This window comes from Sapajus apella, unplaced genomic scaffold (assembly GCF_009761245.1).
Source record: "Sapajus apella isolate SASKATOON/1434 unplaced genomic scaffold, GSC_monkey_1.0 scaffold71, whole genome shotgun sequence".
In the NCBI taxonomy this organism is placed as follows: Eukaryota; Metazoa; Chordata; class Mammalia; order Primates; family Cebidae; genus Sapajus; species Sapajus apella.
Genome location: NW_022437011.1, coordinates 297,912 through 315,957, shown reverse-complemented (window position 1 = coordinate 315,957; position 18,046 = coordinate 297,912). Strand labels below are relative to the sequence as shown.

Genomic DNA, 18,046 nt, shown 5'->3' with positions numbered 1-18,046 from the left:
TGTCGAAGACCTTCTCTGCATCTATTGAGATAATTGTGGTTTTTGTCTTTGGTTCTGTTTACGCGGTGGATTACGTTTATAGACCTGTGTATGTTGAATCAGCCTTGCATCCCTGGAATGAAGCCTATTTGAGCGTGATGGATAAGTTTTTCTGATGTGCTGTTGTAATCAGTTTACCGATATGAAGATTTTTGCATCTATGTTCATCATGGATATTGGCCCGAAGTTTTCTTTTTTTTATTGAGTCTCTGCTGGGTTTTGGTATCAGGATGATGTTGGTTTCATAAAATGATTTGGGAAGGATTTCCTCTTTTTGTATTGTTTGGAATAGTTTCAGAAGGAGTGATACCAGCTCCTCTTTGTATGTCTGGTAGAATTCGGCTGTGAACCCATCTGAACCTGGACTTTTTTTGGTTGGTAGGCTATTCATTGCTGCCTCAACTTCAGCCCTTGTTATTTGTCTATTCAAGGTTTCAACTTCTTCCTGGTTTGGATAGAAAAACAATGTGCAGAAACGACAAGCATTCCTATATAGCAACAACAGACTAAAAGGGAGTAAAACCAAGAGCAAACTCCCATTCACGATTGCTACAAAGAGAATAAAATACCTAGGAATACAACTAACAAAGGATGTAAAGGACCTCTTCAAGGAGAACTATGAACCACTGCTCAGCGAAATAAGAGAGGACACAAACAGATGGAAAAACATTCCATGCTCATGGTTAGGAAGAATCAATATTGTGAAAATGGCCATACTGCTCAAAGTAATTTATAGATTCAACACTATCCCCATCAAGCTACCTATGACCCTCTTCACAGAACTGGAAAAAAAACACCTTAAACTTCTTATGGATCCAAAAGAGAGCCCACATAGCCAAGACAATACTAAGCAAAAAGAACGAAGCTGGAGGCATCACACTACCTGACTTCAAACTATACTACCAGGCTACAGTAATCAGAACAGCATGGTACTGGTACCAAAACAGAGATAAAGACCAATGGAACAGAGCAGAGGCCTCAGAGGCAATGCCACACATGTACAACCATCTGATCTTTGACAAACCTCACAAAAACAAGCAATGGAGAAAGGATTCCCTGTTTAATAAACAGTGTTGGGGAAACTGGCTAGCAGTGTGCAGAAAGCAGAAACTGGACCCCTTTCTGACACCTTACACTAAAATTAACTCCAGATAGATTAAAGACTTAAACATAAGACCTAACACCATAAAAACCCTAGAAGAAAACCTAGGCAAAACCATTGAGGACATAGGCATAGGCAAGGACTTCATGACTAAAACACCAAAAGCATTGGCAACAAAAGCCAAAACAGACAAATGGGATCTAATTGAATGCCAGAGCTTTTGCACAGCAAAAGAAACAATCATTAGAGTAAATCAGCAACAAACAGAATGGGAAAACATTTTTGCAATCTACCCATCTGACAAAGGACTTATAACCAGAATTTACAAAGAACTAAAATGGATTTACAAGAAAAAAGCAAACCCATTCAAAAGTGGGTGAAGGACATGAACAGACACTTTTCAAAAGAAGATATCTATGAAGCCAAAAAACATATAAAAAAATGCTCATCATCACTGGTCATTAGAGAAATGCAAATCAAAACTACATTGAGATACCATCTCATGCCAGTTAGAATGGCGATCATTAAAAAATCTGGAGACAACCGATGCTGGAGAGGATGTGGAGAAATAGGAACACTTTTACACTGTTGGTGGGAGTGTAAATTAGTTCAACCATTGTGGAAGACAGTGCAGTGATTCCTCAAGCACCTAGAAATAGAAATTCCATTTGACCCAGCAATCCCATTACTGGGTATGTATCCAAAGGATTATAAATCATTGTATTATAAAGACACATGCACACGTATGTTCATTGCGGCACCGTTTTCAATAGCAAAGACCTGGAACCAATCCAAATGCCCATCGATGGTAGGCTGGACAGGGAAAATGTGGCACATATACACCATGGAATGCTAGGCAGCCATAAAAAATGATGAGTTCCTGTCCTTTGTAGGGACATGGATGAATCTGGAAACCATCATTCTCAGCAACCTGACATAAGAACAGAAAATCAAACATTGAATGTTCTCACTCATAGGTGGGTGTTGAACAATGAGAACACACGGACACAGGGAGGGGAGCATCACACACTGGGGTCCGTTCGGGGGGACTAGCAGAGGGACAGTGCGGGGTAGGGAGGTTGGGGAGGGATAACATGGGGAGAAATGCCAGGTATAGTTGACGGGGGAATGGAGGCAGCAAACTACATTCATTGCCATGTATGTACCTATGCAACAATCCTGCATGATCTGTACTTGTACCCCAGAACCTAAAGTACAATAAAATATTTAAAAAAAAAAAAAAGGAAAGAAAGAAAAGCTGAGGCCCAGAGATGGGTGGGCAGATAACTTGTCAGAGGCTGCAAGGCAGGGAAGCACAGCCCTGGGGAGAATCCAGACTCACAGCCGAGGCTGTAGTCCTTTCCATCCCTCTGATGCCAGGGCCAGCTTTATCTGAGTAGCTGAGCCTGTAGGGGAGAGGTGATTCTGAGTCTCAAAGGGCTCCGGTCACACCCTCCTCAATGTCAGAGCTGCCTTTCCGGTGTCTGGCCCAGCACCGCTAGTTTCGGGATCTAAGCAACCACAGTCAGAGCCCATTGGCTGCGGGAAGAGGCAGGAAGGAGGTTGGGGTGGAGGTGGAGGCCCAAGGGGCCCCACTCCAGGGCTTTCAGGGAGGAAGGGCAGGGCCTAAACCTTCAGGGCTGTTGAGAAACGTTAGTGTTCACACCCGAATTACAGAAGCTCAGAGGGAAGAACACCATAAATACAGGCCTCAGCCTCCCCATCTCTAAGATGGGCAGAGATATTCTGCCAAAGTAATGCCTGAATTTGATTTCACTGAAAATCAAACTCCGCCAGGGATATTAAAGATTTAATTCATCCTCTTCATATTGTATGGTGTGTGGTCAACATTTTCTCACTGGCTGGAGGACAGTCCTCTGTGACTACGCAACCAACTTAAAGTTAGAGGTACCAGGCTGCACGACTCAGCTGCACCAGGGACACAGCCTATACTCTGAACACCTGCAGGACACCCAGAGCACACAAGGCGGGGGCGGATGTGGTCTCCACTGCTCCTCTCTGACCGACTGATGGATGAGGTGTCTCAGGGGAGGAAAGGACCACTTCCTTCTTAAACACCCCTGCACCTGCTGAGCCACACCACGGCAGACAAGCGTCAGAAAGGTCTTGAGTGCAAGGCCTCACTGCAGACGGTGACGCTGAGGCCTAGAGAAAGCCTTTCTAATACACCTCGTTCATTTTCTTTCTTCCTATAGCTCCCCTTTTCTTGTCCCATATCAGCCTCCCACGGTGTCTGCTAGTTCTGATGGCCTCAGAGGGCCTGGAGCTGGCAAAAGCACTAGACATTCTTTCTAGCATTTGGGTCAGCCTGGCAGGTAGGACCCTGAAGAAGCTGGACAGAAAATGGTGTCGGTGGCTGGGTGGGGGGCGGGGAAGAGACAGGCTGAGCACCCAGATACCTGTCTCCCAGTCCAATGGCAAATGGAGAGTCCAGAGGCAAGGTCCTAGCTTGCCATCTGCTTGCTGTGTGACCTCGGGTAGGCACCCTTCCTTTTCCGTGCTTCTATTTCCTCTTCTGCATGGCATGGAGTTATGCAATGGGATACGTAAGAGCCCTCTGGTTTTGACATGCTGTGGATGGGGAAGAAGGGGCAGAGTGAGGTCATCTTGCTATCTCATCTTCTATCGATCCTGTCCTGCTTGTTTGCTCTGGGCAGGGCAGTGCCAGTTTGACACACTCAGCTGTCAGCTCTGGTCGTGGGCCCTTGCTCAGGAGGTGTGGGTGAAAACCTGGAGCCCTTCACACCATTGCCTGTTCTTCAGCAGCCAATGTAAGGGTAGTTGAAAAACAGAGAGCAGAATTGCCTGAAAGCAGAGGATGACAGAGCTCAGCCACCTCCCAAGCTGGATGCAGCATGCTCCCAATCCGACGGTGGCACTGCAAGCACAAAGAAGTACTTATTAGTGAGGGTGAGGAGGATGCACAGGATGCTCAGGGCAGGACCATTGGCAGCAGGGAAACCTGTAAACTGGGGACTGGCTGGATACACTCAGGGACATAATACCATGTCACATCATTCATATGTTGAAGAGAGTGAAGTAGACCTTTATTTACAAAGATGGAAAGCCATTTGGTAGAATACCAATATCCAAACTAAACTTTTTTTTTTTTTCTTTTGAGATAGAGTCTCACTCTGTTGTCCATGCTAGAGAGCAGTGGCATGTTCCTGGCTCACTGCAGCCTCTGCTTGCCAGGTTCAAGTGATCCTCTTGCCTCAGCCTCCCCAGTAGCTGGGATTACAGGCATGTACCACCACATCCAGCTAAGTTTTGTATTTTTAGTAGAGACAGGGTTTCACCATGTTGACCAGGCTGGTTTTGAACTCCTGACCTCAGGTGATCTGCCCACTCGGCCTCCCAAAGTGCTGGCATGAGCCACTGTGCTGGGCCAACTATTTTTATTGATTTAAAAAAAAAATGCACAGGAAAAAGTACCTAGAAAAGCACAAACTGATAACAGCTGTCATCTCCGGAGAATGGACTAAAATTACCGTAGCTTCTATTTTACCTAAATTATTAGGATTTTTTTTTTTTTTTTGAGACAGAATTTCACTCTTGTTACCCAGGCTGGAGTGCAATGGCGTGATCTCGGCTCACCGCAACCTCCGCCTCCTGGGTTCAGGCAATTCTCCTGCCTCAGCCTCCTGAGTAGCTGGGATTACAGACACGTGCCACCATGCCCAGCTAATTTTTTGTATTTTTAGTAGAGACGGGGTTTCACCATGTTGACCAGGATGGTCTCGATCTCTTGACCTCGTGATCCACCCGCCTCGGCCTCCCAAAGTGCTGGGATTACAGGCTTGAGCCACCACGCCCGGCCTAATTATTAGGATTTTTAAAGCAATAATGCATTCAAGAATTACTTGTATACAAAGAAATTAACAACAACAAGAAAAACAATACCTCTCTTGGAACTTGAAAGCCTCCAATGGAGTCATGGTACAGATGGAGAAATCAAGGCTGGGGAGGAGAATAGTTAGCAAAAGAGGCAGAAGTGGGTCCCATTCTTAGAATGATGAATAGCAGAGGTTGGGAAGGATGTGTGTGGCAGGTGGAGGGAATGAAGAGAGGCTAGTCAAAGGATACAAACATACAGCCAGATGGAAGGACGACATGCTAATGTTCCATAGCAACCATGTACTGTATATTTCAAAATAGCTAGAAGAGAGGACTTGAAATGTTCCCAACACATAGAACTGATAAATACTCGAGATGATGGAAACTCCAGATACCCCGACTTGATCATTACACAGTCTATGCACGTAACAAAATATCGCACGTACCTAATAAATAGGTAAAACATTATATATCAATGAAAAATATAAAGAAGTAGGCCCTATTCTTGACTCCCAGTTCAGTGCTCTTTCCTCTACAGATGCAGCTGCTGGTATCCAAAAGCAATAGGCCCTGCCCAAGCACTCCCTGTTTACAGTGCTGCCTCCTCTGCTGCCATCCAAAGGGGAGGCACTGGGTTCTTGCTGTCCTTTTTGATTGCTGGCAAGATGGGAATAGGGGGTAAGAGGGTGAGTAAGGAACAATTAACCTTGTGATATGAAAGTTTCCTAAAGCTGTCTGGGAGCGGTGGCTCACGCCTGTAATCCCAGCATTTTGGGAGGCTGAGGCAGGCGGATCACTTGAGGTCAGGAGTTGAAGACCAGCCTGACCAATGTGGAGAAACCCCGTCTCTACTAAAACTACAAAATTAGCCGGGCATGGTGGCACATGCCTGTAATCTCAGCTACTCGGGAGACTGAGGCAGGAGAATTGCTTGAACCTAAGAGGCAGAGGTTGCGGTGAGCCAAGATTGTCCAGCCTGGGCAACAAGAGCGAAACTCCATCTCAAAAAAAAAAAAAAAGTTTCCTAAAGCTGCTGTAACAAATTACCACACATGTGGTAGGGGAAAAAAACAGAAATTTATTCTCTCACAGTTCTGAAAGTTAGAAGTCCAAATTTGAGGTGTCAGCTGAGCTGGTTCTTCTGGAGGCTCTGAGGGAGGATCTCTTCCCTTCCTCTCTCCCAGCTCCTGGTGGGGGCCGGCAATCCTTGGCTCTCTAGCTTAGAAGATGCATCATTCCACTCTCCACTGTTCTCCCTGTATGTCTATGTCCAAATGTCCCTCTTCTTGTTGGGACATAATCACTGGATTAGGCCCATCCAGTGTGACCTCATTTTAACTTGATTGTCCCTGCAAAGACCCTATTTCAAATAACGTCACATTTATAGGTTCTGGGTGAACATACATGCAGGAGGGGACGCTACTGAACCCGGTAAAGGTAACAGCTTTTCTGATGTCCAGGCCATCTCCTTAAGGAAGAGGCAGGGGCAGGGTTGCATGGGGCAGTGGAAAATGGCCGGGAAGGCCACAAAGGTCATTGCACACTCAGTGAAAAAGAACTCCATTGCGGAGAGAGGAGGAAAACTGGAAGTAGGTCAGACTGCATATCACTTGTCTTGGGGGGAAAGCATGGATGTGGATGGCTGTTTTAGGAATTGTTCAGTGTTTGGCCTAGATGTTCTGGAAGGTTCAGATTTGAAAATAAGGTGACACGAGATAAACTATTTTTAGGGATTAAGATTCACCTGGCAAGACAAATAGGATGGCTTGTCTTCAGGTAATGGATGGATTTAGATCTGCTCAAGATGGATGGATCTTCTCTCGCTCCTTCTCTCTGCCAAAGTGGGGCAGTAGGAGGTCCCTCCCCACTGCCAGTCCTGCTGCAGTGGGGCTCCCAGCCTGGCTCTCTCCCCTGGTCACTGGGGACAGCTCGCAGTGCTGAGGGTGGAGGATGCAGAGGACAGGGTGCCAGCCTTGCAGACAGAAGCCCAAGCATACCCTGAGGCGTCAGAACCAGGACTAGGAGCATCTGAGAGACTCTTCCTTTCATTAGGAGGGTCCCTTACACTCTTCAAGTTTATTTTTTTAATATGAATTTCATACTGAGACCGCTTAGAGCTCTTTTTCCAGGCAGGTCTCAGGCTGTTGTCCACTGGCTGATCTACACACCCTAGATGTCAGGGGGCAACCCCTCCAACCCAGAGTTTCACCATCTTGATATATGTACCAGTTTGCTTCTGTACAATTAACTTAAAATTTGATATTTTCTGCCCTTTTATGACAAAAAAAGAAGCACAGTGCTGACATGAAGCATAAACCCCAAACCTAACACCCAACTGAAGCAAAAATGGGAGTCCTTAGGTATCTGGGAATTCATCGCGTTCTCAGGGGACCTATATTAGCCATCCATGAATTCAATAAAGGAAAAGAATTAAAAATATGTACCTGTGCAGAAAATATATCACCAAAGGTTGTATCTCAAAGGCAGAGGTTTTTAGGCATTGTTCTAATGTGTTCTAGGTTGTCAAACATAAAAATCTGGTATTTAATCTCACAGGTCTTCCAGAGTGCCTCGTGGATGAAAACCTGTTCTGGCTTTAGCTCGGAAGATTGGTGGGGCACTCGCTTTTAGGTTGGGCAAAATCACCAGCCGGAGACCCTGTACACGCCAACATCCCCATGATGGTTGGGGCTGGGGACTGAGGGCTGCAGAGGCAGCTTTCCTTCATGCTCCCTGACTGTCCTGCCCTTACTAACTGACCTAGAAGATCAGATTTGCCCACTCCTCCTGACCAGGTCTTAAGGGCTGCTCCCGTATTCCTTCTGCCTAGGATGCCCTCCTGCATAACCCACTGGCCCCACAACTGCCTAACCCCCACCCACCTTCAAAGCCCAACTTAGAGAGATGCCGTCTCTCTAAGGGACCTTCCTTGACCCCCTCTAAGTCCAAAGTCACGCTGGCCTCAGGTAGGAGGAAAACACAAGGATGTTCATTGATTACCAGGGTAGGAGTGTAGACTATAAAGAACCATGTGTCCAAACTGATTAAGCCACGGAACAGCCATGGGACATTCAGTAGCCACTAAAACGTCCATGTTTCCATGGACTACTTAACATAGGAAAATGCCCCCGGAAGAATACTAAGTAACTGGAATATAGCCATATAAAACATATTCTTAGCTTTATACAGATAGTCATGCTCACATCTATAATATACATAGTAAAAAACGGTATAACGAACACCACTGAAATGTACACAGTGGCTATCTCTTAACTGTGAGATTAAAAGATTTTAAAATTTCTTATTCTTTCCCAAATTTTGAAATTTTGACTAGAAACATAATAATCAGACTAATTCCTTTTTTTGAATGGAATTGCAAATATTTGCTGGTCATAGGCTTGTGTCCCCTCTAATATTCTTGTCAAAATGCCACCTGACCCCTGCTTGTACCCCTCCAATGATGGGGAACTCACTACCTTTGAGGCCTTTTTGGCCGCTTCTTCCTCATGAGAAGTAGAAATCTGGCTCACTTTAGCCACCCCCCACTGGCCACAGTGCTGCCTTCTGGAACAACAGAGAACAAAGCTGCCTTCTGTGCCCCTTGACAAGACTTCAGAGATTTGAAGGGAGAGGCCAGACTCTAGGCTGCATCCTCCCCGCCCTGCACACGTCAGCCTTCCAAGGACAGTAACGTTCCTTACCTCCCACATCCCAGGGTACTTTTCTTGGGTACAATCTAGGCAGTGATGTCCTTAAAGCATAACATTAAGTTTCTTTCAAAGGCCTCTTTCAAAGGCATCCTTCCCGCTAGTCAGGGTATCAGGGGCTCTGTCACATGTAGTCTTTCATCTATCTTTTTTTTTTTTTTTTTTTTTGAGATGGAGTTATGCTCTTGTTGCGCGGGGTTAAAGTGCAATGGCGCAATCTCAGCTCATTGCAACCTCCGCCTACCATGTACAAGCAATTATCCTGCCTCAGCCTCCTGAGTAGCTGGGATTACAGGTATGTGCCACCATGCCCAGCTAATTTTGTATTTTTAGTAGAGACAGGGTTTCTCCATGTTGGTCAGGCTGGTCTTGAATTCCCGACCTCAGGTGATCCGCCCAACTCAGCCTCCCAAAGTGCTGGGATTACAGGTGGCCTCATCTAATCTTTAGAACAACCCTATGGCATAGGAGCTAATAGCGCACCTATCTTATAGATGAGGAAACTGAGGCATGTAGAAGCCAAGCCTCTTTTAAGGTCACTTAACAGATCTTTCATGTAATCAGAACTGAAGCAGCACCAGCCCAGAGCCCAGTGTGGTCGACACACAAATGTTTGCCAAGTTAATAAACAGATACGTGAACTGAGTTTTAAAGTCCGTGCCCTTGGTGTCTACTGGTTGATTTCAGAATTACCCATGCCTGCACCAGCCTCTTCCATATCATTCATTTCTATCACCTGGCTTGCTACATGGACGTGCTCATGGAGGGCTGCTGAATGACTGATCCACCAAGTACCTGTCACCTGAGGCCCAGGTACTTGGCACAGTGCTAAGCCCCTTCTCAGAGGCCCTGCTTGGAATTATGGACCCATAGCCACAGCCTTTGGGACTGGAGAGTTGAGACATCATGCCTGGCGCTCTTCAGTGTCACACAAAGGGGGTTGGCCACAAGGTGCCTCCTGCCCCCCCTACCTTATTGCCCAAGGGAGGCTGGTAACCTGCTGGGGATAGGAAGGCCCCTCCTTACCCCCATGTCTGGCAAGCCCCCGGAAGGCTTGTTTACTTGACCCCTACCCACTCTGCCTGGCCTTCTCCTGAGTCTTCCTGGGGGATATGACTGCATTAGCCATGGTTTTTAGGGAGAATAAAGGTTTAGGAAGGACCACATGATCCAGACATTTCCTCAGCGCCTACCCCCAGACTGCCAGGAACCCTATTCATTCATTCCCAGCATTTCAACTTGTTCCAATAAGGCAGTGACCTAGGCCCAGGCCAGGCCTCTCAGGGTGGTCTAGAGCAGCTAGTCAGCCAAACCCAACAGGCACCATAGACCACAGAACTCAGCAGATCCTCAGATCCTTGAACCTGGAGGGACCTTGAGAAGGCCTCATGATTAAGCTCCTGTCCCTAGCCAGGATAGTCCTTGCTAAAAGCACCAGCCTCATTCCTTGCTGCCTGCCACCTCCATTCTCCACAAAGAACACCCTCACACTGTGCTTACAGTGGCTCAGCTTTTGCTGAGCCTTGGCCATGAGCGGGCAACTCTTGCCATACCTTCCAAATCACCCTCCATCCAAAAACCCTTCCTGCATCTCTCAAGGCTGGATGTGATGCTCCTGCTGCTCTCTGGGCCACCCCTGGCACGGCTCTTATTTGTCCCTCATTCACTCAAATATCTACTTAGCACCTGCTCCACGGTCTGCATAAAGCAATGAGCACCAGATGGGGAGTGCAGAAAGCCAGGCTCAACTGCACAGCTTTGCTACCAACTGGCGTTGTGACTTTAGACCCATCACTCGCCACTGAGCCTCAGTTTCCTCACTGGTAAAGTGGGAAAGATTCCACAGCTCAGCCTTGCTTCCAGGGCTTCTGTGAGGCTGGGCAGGATGTGAAAGCATTCTGCAAACATGCAGGGTGAGTCATGATTCTCAGAACCTAACCCTTCTGTGGCCTGAGCTCATTGTTGTTCATCCCATCCCTGGAGTCCTCCTCTCTCCCAGGGGGCCAATAGCCTGTTGAAGATGAACTTGGGAGCTCATGCCTTCCAAGGGGTTCGCACCTGGGTGAGAAATTGGGCAGGTGCACAGCCTAGAGGGATGGGAGCATTAAACAAAACCAGTCCATAAATCTTGCCATATAGGGGCAGGGGCCTGGCATGGCTGGGGCCAAGAAGGCATGCCAGGCTGTTCTGAGGCAACAAGAGTAAAACCTTTTATGCTAAAGGGTCTTGTTTGTAGTCATCAAGAAGCCACTGGAAGCACAGTGGGAGGGGGTGGAGACAGAGAGCACCGGGCTAGGGCACTAGACACCTGGGTTCTGCTCCGTGTTGCTCTGTGATCTCAGTCATGCCCCTTCCCTCTTCTAGGCCTTAACCTCCTATCCGTATAGTGGGTGCATCAGCCTAGGTGGTACCCAAGGCTCTTTCCAACTCAGAAATGCTGTGCCAGCTTTACTTGCCCTTCAGAACTTTGGCTGTGCCAGGGACAGGCGGGGACAGCTGGTAAGTCTCTTGGAAGGAGCAGGAGCCAAAGGAGCTGTGCTTCTTGTGACCTCCTCTTCCAGCTTGTGGAAGGGTCAGGCTCCTCCCCATTTCCTCCACCTCTGGGTAGATGGAATTCACCCTTGGTCCACTTTGCAAGCTACAAGGTTGACACAGGTGCAGAGAATACAGACTCTGAGACTCTTAGGGATCATCTTCCTCACCACTCCCCATATAGGGAGAAATTGCGACCCAGGGAGCCACAAAGGCTTGCTTGGGGTCACCTAGTATGTTTGTGGCACTACCAGGACTTACACCTAGGACTACTGTCCGCCTACCACTTGCTCAGTTACAAGTCTCAGCCCAGGCTCAGGTATCTCCATCTTGTCATCCCTGTCAGCCAGCCCCTTTCTTCTACTGATAGCGCCAAGCCTCAGTTTCCCTGTTGGAATGAGGAAAGACATGAGGGTGTCTAGGTCAGGGGTTGGTGACGATTTTCAATCCGGTATTGAAAGGAGAGCAAGGAAAACTGGGAGGTAATGTACTTCAGACAGAGCAAGGAGTAGAACCCTCCAGGCTAGGACAGTAGTTAGGCAGAAAAACCTGTACTCAGGGCACAAGCAAAGCAAGAGCCGAGGGAGGACTGAAGTTCATTGCAAAACTATTAAATATTGTCATAGTTTGGAGCCCGTCAGGGTCTCAAGGGAAAATGATCATAAAGTTAATGGGATCATCTAGTCCCACCTGGCTAGGGGCAGGCAGTGGTAGGAAAAAGGGCCAGAACTTGAGGATCCTCCTTCCCCTCTGTCTCAGTGTCCCCTGAGGAGGCTGTCCTTCTAGCTCCAGGCTCTGACCTTCTGGGCTCGTCAGCCCCCAAGGGGCAGCTGGTCTCACCGCAAGAAACCTGAGTAGAGTCCCCTGGGCCCTAACCCAGCTCCAAGGCCCCTTGGGGGAAGGACAGGAAAGGAGGAGAGGGCCGCAGAATGCAGTAGATCGCCTCCCTCTTTCGCCCCTCCCAGCTACCCCAAGGGCAGCCCACACTCAGTAGCTCCGGGGCCTGCAAAAGCCTTAATAAGACCAGCGCCTCAAACTTTAAAGCGTCATCACCTGGGCATATTGCTAAAACGCAGCTTCGGTCTTGGCAGGATTGGGCCAGAGCCTGAGATTCTGCATTTCTAACAGGTTCCCAGTGATGCCGATACTACCAGTCGGTAGAACACTCTGCGAGCAGCCATGAGATTATCAGCCTCTGACCTGGGGGGAGGAAGCCAAAGGCCCAGAGAGGTCAAGTCACTTGTCCATGACCACACAGCGAGCAGCCGCAGACCGTAGGCAGAGGGCACCTGCCACAGACGCTCGACATCTCCCCACCGAGGCAGCGGAAATTAGCTGCCGTTCCCTGGCGCGGGTGCCGTGTTTGTAAACTCGGCTGCTTGGTGCGGCTCGGGCCGGGGTAAAGAGCGCCTCCCAGCAGAGCCTCCCCGTCTCGGAGCCGGCCTCTCTAGGTCCTCCGTCCGGTACCCCAGGCCGACCAGAGGGAGCCCGGGGCGCCGAGTGCCCTGCGGCGGAGCGGTTCCGCACTCCCCTCTCCTCTGAAAGCAAACTTCTCCGCCCGCGCCCTTTACCTTTTTGGGGGTTTTGCAGTTGCTCAGCCTGCTGTGTCTGCAGCCCATCCTCCTCCGGGGGCTCCCAGACGCCGCTCCCCAAGTCCGGGCCCCCCAGAGGAGCCTGCAGTCCGGGCCCCGCCCTTTGCTCCGCTCCCGCCGGCTGGGGCTGCCGGCGAGACCCTGAAACTGAACCTGGAAGCGCAGACTTGAGCCTGAGCTGGGGCGGCCGAGCGCCGTAAATACCCGAAGAGCGGGGCCTCCGCGTAGCCCGCAGGGCCAGTGGCGCCGCCACCAGAGGCAGGTGACCAGAATCTTTCCAAATGATAGGAAGCTCCGGTCAGGGCCGGGGGCGGGGATGGGGGGGGGGAACCTTAAGGAGCAACAGATGCTTTTTCGAACCCTCAGCTAAGAAAGGGCCCGGGGGCGGGGAGTAATTAATTGTTCGATAAACATAACAGCTATCCTTCATCGAGGGCTGTTTAGTCCCAGTTGTTTTATACATTTTATTTCTATTTCTTGCCCTATCCGTGCAACAAAGGTATTACTTCCTCCGTTTTACAGGTGAGGAAATGGTGCTCAGAGATGCAAAATGATTTGTCTAAAGTCACATAGCTAGTAAGTTACCACAGCCCAGATAGAATCCAGTTCCTTTATTTATTTATTTATTTATTTATTTTTTGGCAAGATAGTAACTCACTGCAGCCTCAAACGCCTAGGCTCAAACCAGCCTCCCAGCTCAGCCTCCTGAGTAGCTGGGACTACAGACGCACACCACCACACCCAGCTAATTTCTTTTATTTTTTCCAGCCTGATTTTGAACTCCTGTTCTCAAGCAATCCTCCCGCCCTGGCTACCAAAAAAAGCATTGGGATTACAGGAATGAGCCACTGCACAGAATACAATTCTAACTCCAGAACCTAAGTTTTGACTCAGTTGCCTACAAATAAATAATAATACTAAGTTTAGTTAGTTTATTTATTTATTTAGAGACAGAGTCTCACTCTGTTGCCCAGGCTAGAGTGCAGTGAAACAATCTGGGCTCACTGCAACCTCCGCCTCCCGGATTCAAGTGATTCTCTTGCCTCAGCCTCCCAAGTAGCTAGGAGGATTACAGGCGTGCACTACCAACCCCAACTAATTTTTGTATTTTTAGTAGAGACCGTGTTTCCCCATTTTGACCAGGCTAATCTCAAACTCTTGAGCTCAGGTAATCTGCCCACCTTGGCCTCCCAAAGCCCTGGGTCCCACGCCCAGCCAATAATACCAAGTTTAACTTTAATGTCTCCTCACTTCTGGGATGATTGTTTTTTCCACCTCACAAGCATCTATGATATTTGACTCTATCCTTCTTAGATAGGTATTATTCATCACAACAACCTCAGGAGGCGGGCCAGGTCTGGTGAGAATATGGGACATAAAATATCAGTGTCTAGGAAAAGGAACTTTTGTTTATCTTCACGTTTTTATTAGCTGAGGTTTCTGGAGTGGCAATGCAGGAAAAAGATAATTAATTTTGAAAATCAGTGTGTATGCCTATTTGCATGTATATGGGAATATTAGAGTCAGGCCCAAAAACTCTTGGAAAGGTGTGCTGTGAAAGGCTTAGAGTCATGAATGGGGAAAGAATATGAGACCTCAAAAAAATTGCTCCCTCCATAGAGTACAAAACCAGTTGCAAAAGTGTGTAAGAAAGAAAACTAAGGAAACATGGTATTAGGTTCTCAAAAGCAAGTATAATAGAGAATGGTGGCTTACAAAGTGTGATTCCCAAATTAGCAGTGTCAGCGCTACCAGCTGCCTTTGTTGGAAATGCAAATTCTCAGGCCCCACCCCTGGCCTAAACTCTGGGGGTTGGGGCTTAGGAATCTATAGCTTCATAAGGATTCCAGACATTTCTGGCCTGGGCTAAAGTTTGACAACCCCTGCTATAGGATGTGCTCCACAGGTACTGAAGAAACAGGGTATGCCTAAATTATACTTAAATTAACAATGTTTATTGCAACAGTGCTCATGATTAAAAACAAAGAACCCAAAACAACCTAAATAGCCAAGAAAAGAAGCTTGGGTAAATCAATTATGCTGTATTCATAAAAATAGAATGCCATATAACCAGCAAAAATATTGATGATGAATTTTTTGTATTACATAACATAACAAATTCATTTTCATTTAAAAAAATAAGTATTGAGTGACTACCCTGTATTGGTGAGATTTTGAAATTTTAAAACTGTTCTTTTTTTGAGACAAGATCTTGCAATGTCACCCAGGCTGGAGTGCAGTGGAGTGATCATGGCTCACTGCAGCCTCAAACTTCCAGGCTTAAGTGATCCTCCCACCTCAGCCTCCCAAGTAGCTGGGTCCATAGGTGCATGCCACCATGCCTAGCTAATTTTTAAAAACACTTTTTTTTGTAGGCCAGGCACATCGGGTCACACCTGTAATCCCAGCACCTTGGGAGGCCGAGGCAGGTGGATCACCTGAGGTTAGGAGTTCGAGACTAGACTGACCAATCTGGTAAAACCCCATCTCTATTAAAAATATAAAAATTAGCTAGGTACGGTGGTGTATGCCTGTAGTCCCAGCTACTCGGGAGGCTGAGACAGGAGAATTGCTTGAACTTGGGAGGAGGAGGTTGTGGTGAGCCTAGATCATGCCATTGCACTCCAGCCTGGGTAACAGAGCAAGACTCCCTCTCAAAAACAAAAACATTTTTGTAGATCAGGCACGGGGTGGCTCATGCCTGTAATCCCAGCACCTTGGGAAGCTGAAGCAGATGGATCACCTGAAGTCAGGAGTTTGAGACCAGCCTGGCCAACATGGTGAAACCCATCTCTACTAAAAATACAAAAATTAGCCAAGCATGGTGGTGCACGCCTGTGACCCCACCTACTGGGCAGGCTGAGGCAGGAGAATCACTTGAACCTGGGAGGTAGAGGTTTCAGTGAGCTGAGATCACACCACTGCACTCCAGCCTTGGCAACAAAGCGAGACTCCATCTCAAAAACAAAAAAATTTGCAGAGAGGGTCTCGCTATATATTGCCCAGGCTGGTCTAGAACTCCCAGCCTCAAGCAATTCCCTCACCTCAACCTCCCAAAGTTCTGGGATTACATGCATGAGCCACTGAACCTGGCTTCATTTTCTTATATTAAAAAATGAGTATGCATTTATTACTATTATAATAAAAATACTATTTTAATATGAAAAAGTTTTCTTTTAAAATGTGTTTAAACCTGTGCGTGAAATTATCATTAGTTCTTCATCATCAAGCTATGGGCAGATCTGTGAAATCGTAAAGAAATGGACAATGACTGTTATTAATTAGGTTGAAAAGCAACATAAAAGGCAAAGACGGCTAAACTGTGAGCATGACAATCCAGACTCCTAAAGTGATCCTGAATCAGTCTCCTTTCTGGGAGTTTCTCAGCTATATGTTGAAGAGTTGAACGCTCTAAAATTGATCTCAAATTTTAATGTCAACAATTAAAATTAATAACTTGGTGCCAGGTATGGTGGGGTGGCTCACACTTATAATCTCAGCATTTTGAGAGGCTGAGGCAAGAACTTTGACACCAACCTGCACAACATAATGAGACCTTGTAAAAAAAAAAAAAATTGCCTGGGTGCGGTGGCTCTCGCCTGTAATCCCAGCACTTTGGGAGACCAAGGCAGGCGGATCACAAGGTCAGGAGATGGAGACCATCCTGGACAACATGGTGAAACCCCGTCTCTTCTAAAATACAAAAAATTAGCCAGGCATGGTGGCACGAAGCTGTAGTCTTAGCTACTTGGAAGGCTGAGGCAGGGGAGTCAACTGAACCCAGGAGGCAGAGGTTGCAGTGAACTGAGATTGCCACTGCACTCCGGCCTGGCGACAGAGGGAGACTCTACCTCAAAAATAAAATAAAATAAAATAAAATAAAATTAGCTGGGCATGGTAGTGTGAGCCTGTTGTTCCAGCTACTCAGGAGGCTGAGGCAGAAGGATTGTTTGCGCCCTAGAGTTTCGCTACAGTGAGCTATGATCATGCCACTGCACTCCAGCCTGGGTGACAGAGCAAGATGCTGTCTCTAAAAATAAATAAAGTAAAAGAAAATAAAATGAATAGCTTGGAGTGGTGGGTGGGAAGCAGGAGGCAAGTTCTTTCCCTGGAGCCTCTGTTCTCAAGACGTGTTGCCTCCGGCCTCTCCAAGCCTCCTGGGAGAGCAGGTTCTGATTTCCCGTTTTCCCACTGTGGGATTTTTGGTTATGTGTTTTGAAGTTTGTGCCTGAGAAACTTGAGCAGCTTGAGTTTGACAAAGTTGCCAATGAGATTTTTGATGGTTGGCATACCAGTCAGGTTAGGAGAGGTTTTGCTGAGATAATAAAAAGCATACAAATCTCAGTGACTTAACACTAGAGAAGATAGGTTTTTGCTCACACTACATGTCCAGCATGGGCAGGCAGAGGGCTCTGCTTTGCAGAGAAGTTCCATATCATCCTGTAGTGCAGCCTTCTCAACATGGTGACTTTAGAATTTGCTGGGCAAAGAGAAGGGAGTGTACAGAGAATAGTGCACAGGGCTTAACTGCTTCCACTTGGGGGGGACACACATGGAGGTCCACTCACATTTCATTGGCCAAAGCATGTCACACAATTTTGCCCAACTTTAAGGGGATGGGAAAGTGCAATGCGTGTCCAGAAGGAGAAGAGAATCAGAAATATTGACAAATAGGATAATATCTACCATAGTTAGCAATCAACAAGCAGCTACTGCTTCTTGGGCAAGTAGGGTGACTCATCTTGATTTGCCTAAGATTTTCCCACTCTTAGTCCTGGAAGTCCCATGTCTCCAGAAACTCTTCAGTCCCAGGCAGGTTGGGACGGTTGTTCACCCTATGGCCAAGGCATAGTCACAGCACAAGAGAAGACTCCGTTCTTGTTCCTGAATTAGTTGATCTGGAGTTCTTTTGTTTGACATTTGATCTAGACATAAGAAAAAATGGGAAATGATACAAAACAGGTTTTATGAAGCTAATGCCAAGTCGTGTGCTTCATGCAGGAGGTATTAGCATTAAAGGGAGAAGGGGATAGTCAGGGAAGACTTCGTGGGGGAATTCTACAGCCAAAGGGTATTCATATCAAAAGGAATTCTAGAATATCAGGTTGGGTCGGATTTTGATGCTTGGCTTCTACTGCTTGCAATTAAGAACACTGACTAATAGAAATCTCTTGTTATAATTTCCTTTCTAGGTGATTGTGCAGCCTATGTTTAAT

General features: G+C 47.2%; 1 protein-coding gene across 1 annotated transcript in view; it reads right to left on the bottom strand.

Annotated features, from left to right (window-relative positions):
- The window catches only part of CCDC69 (coiled-coil domain containing 69), a 50,539-nt gene extending 37,512 nt beyond the window's left edge, over positions 1-13,027 (bottom strand). Inside the window, exon 1 of the mRNA XM_032250156.1 lies at positions 12,810-13,027. Coding sequence (XP_032106047.1) covers positions 12,810-12,857 — 48 coding nt within the window. The 5' untranslated portion in view covers positions 12,858-13,027. The remainder of the gene's footprint in view (positions 1-12,809) is intronic.
- Positions 13,028-18,046: the final 5,019 nt, after the last annotated feature.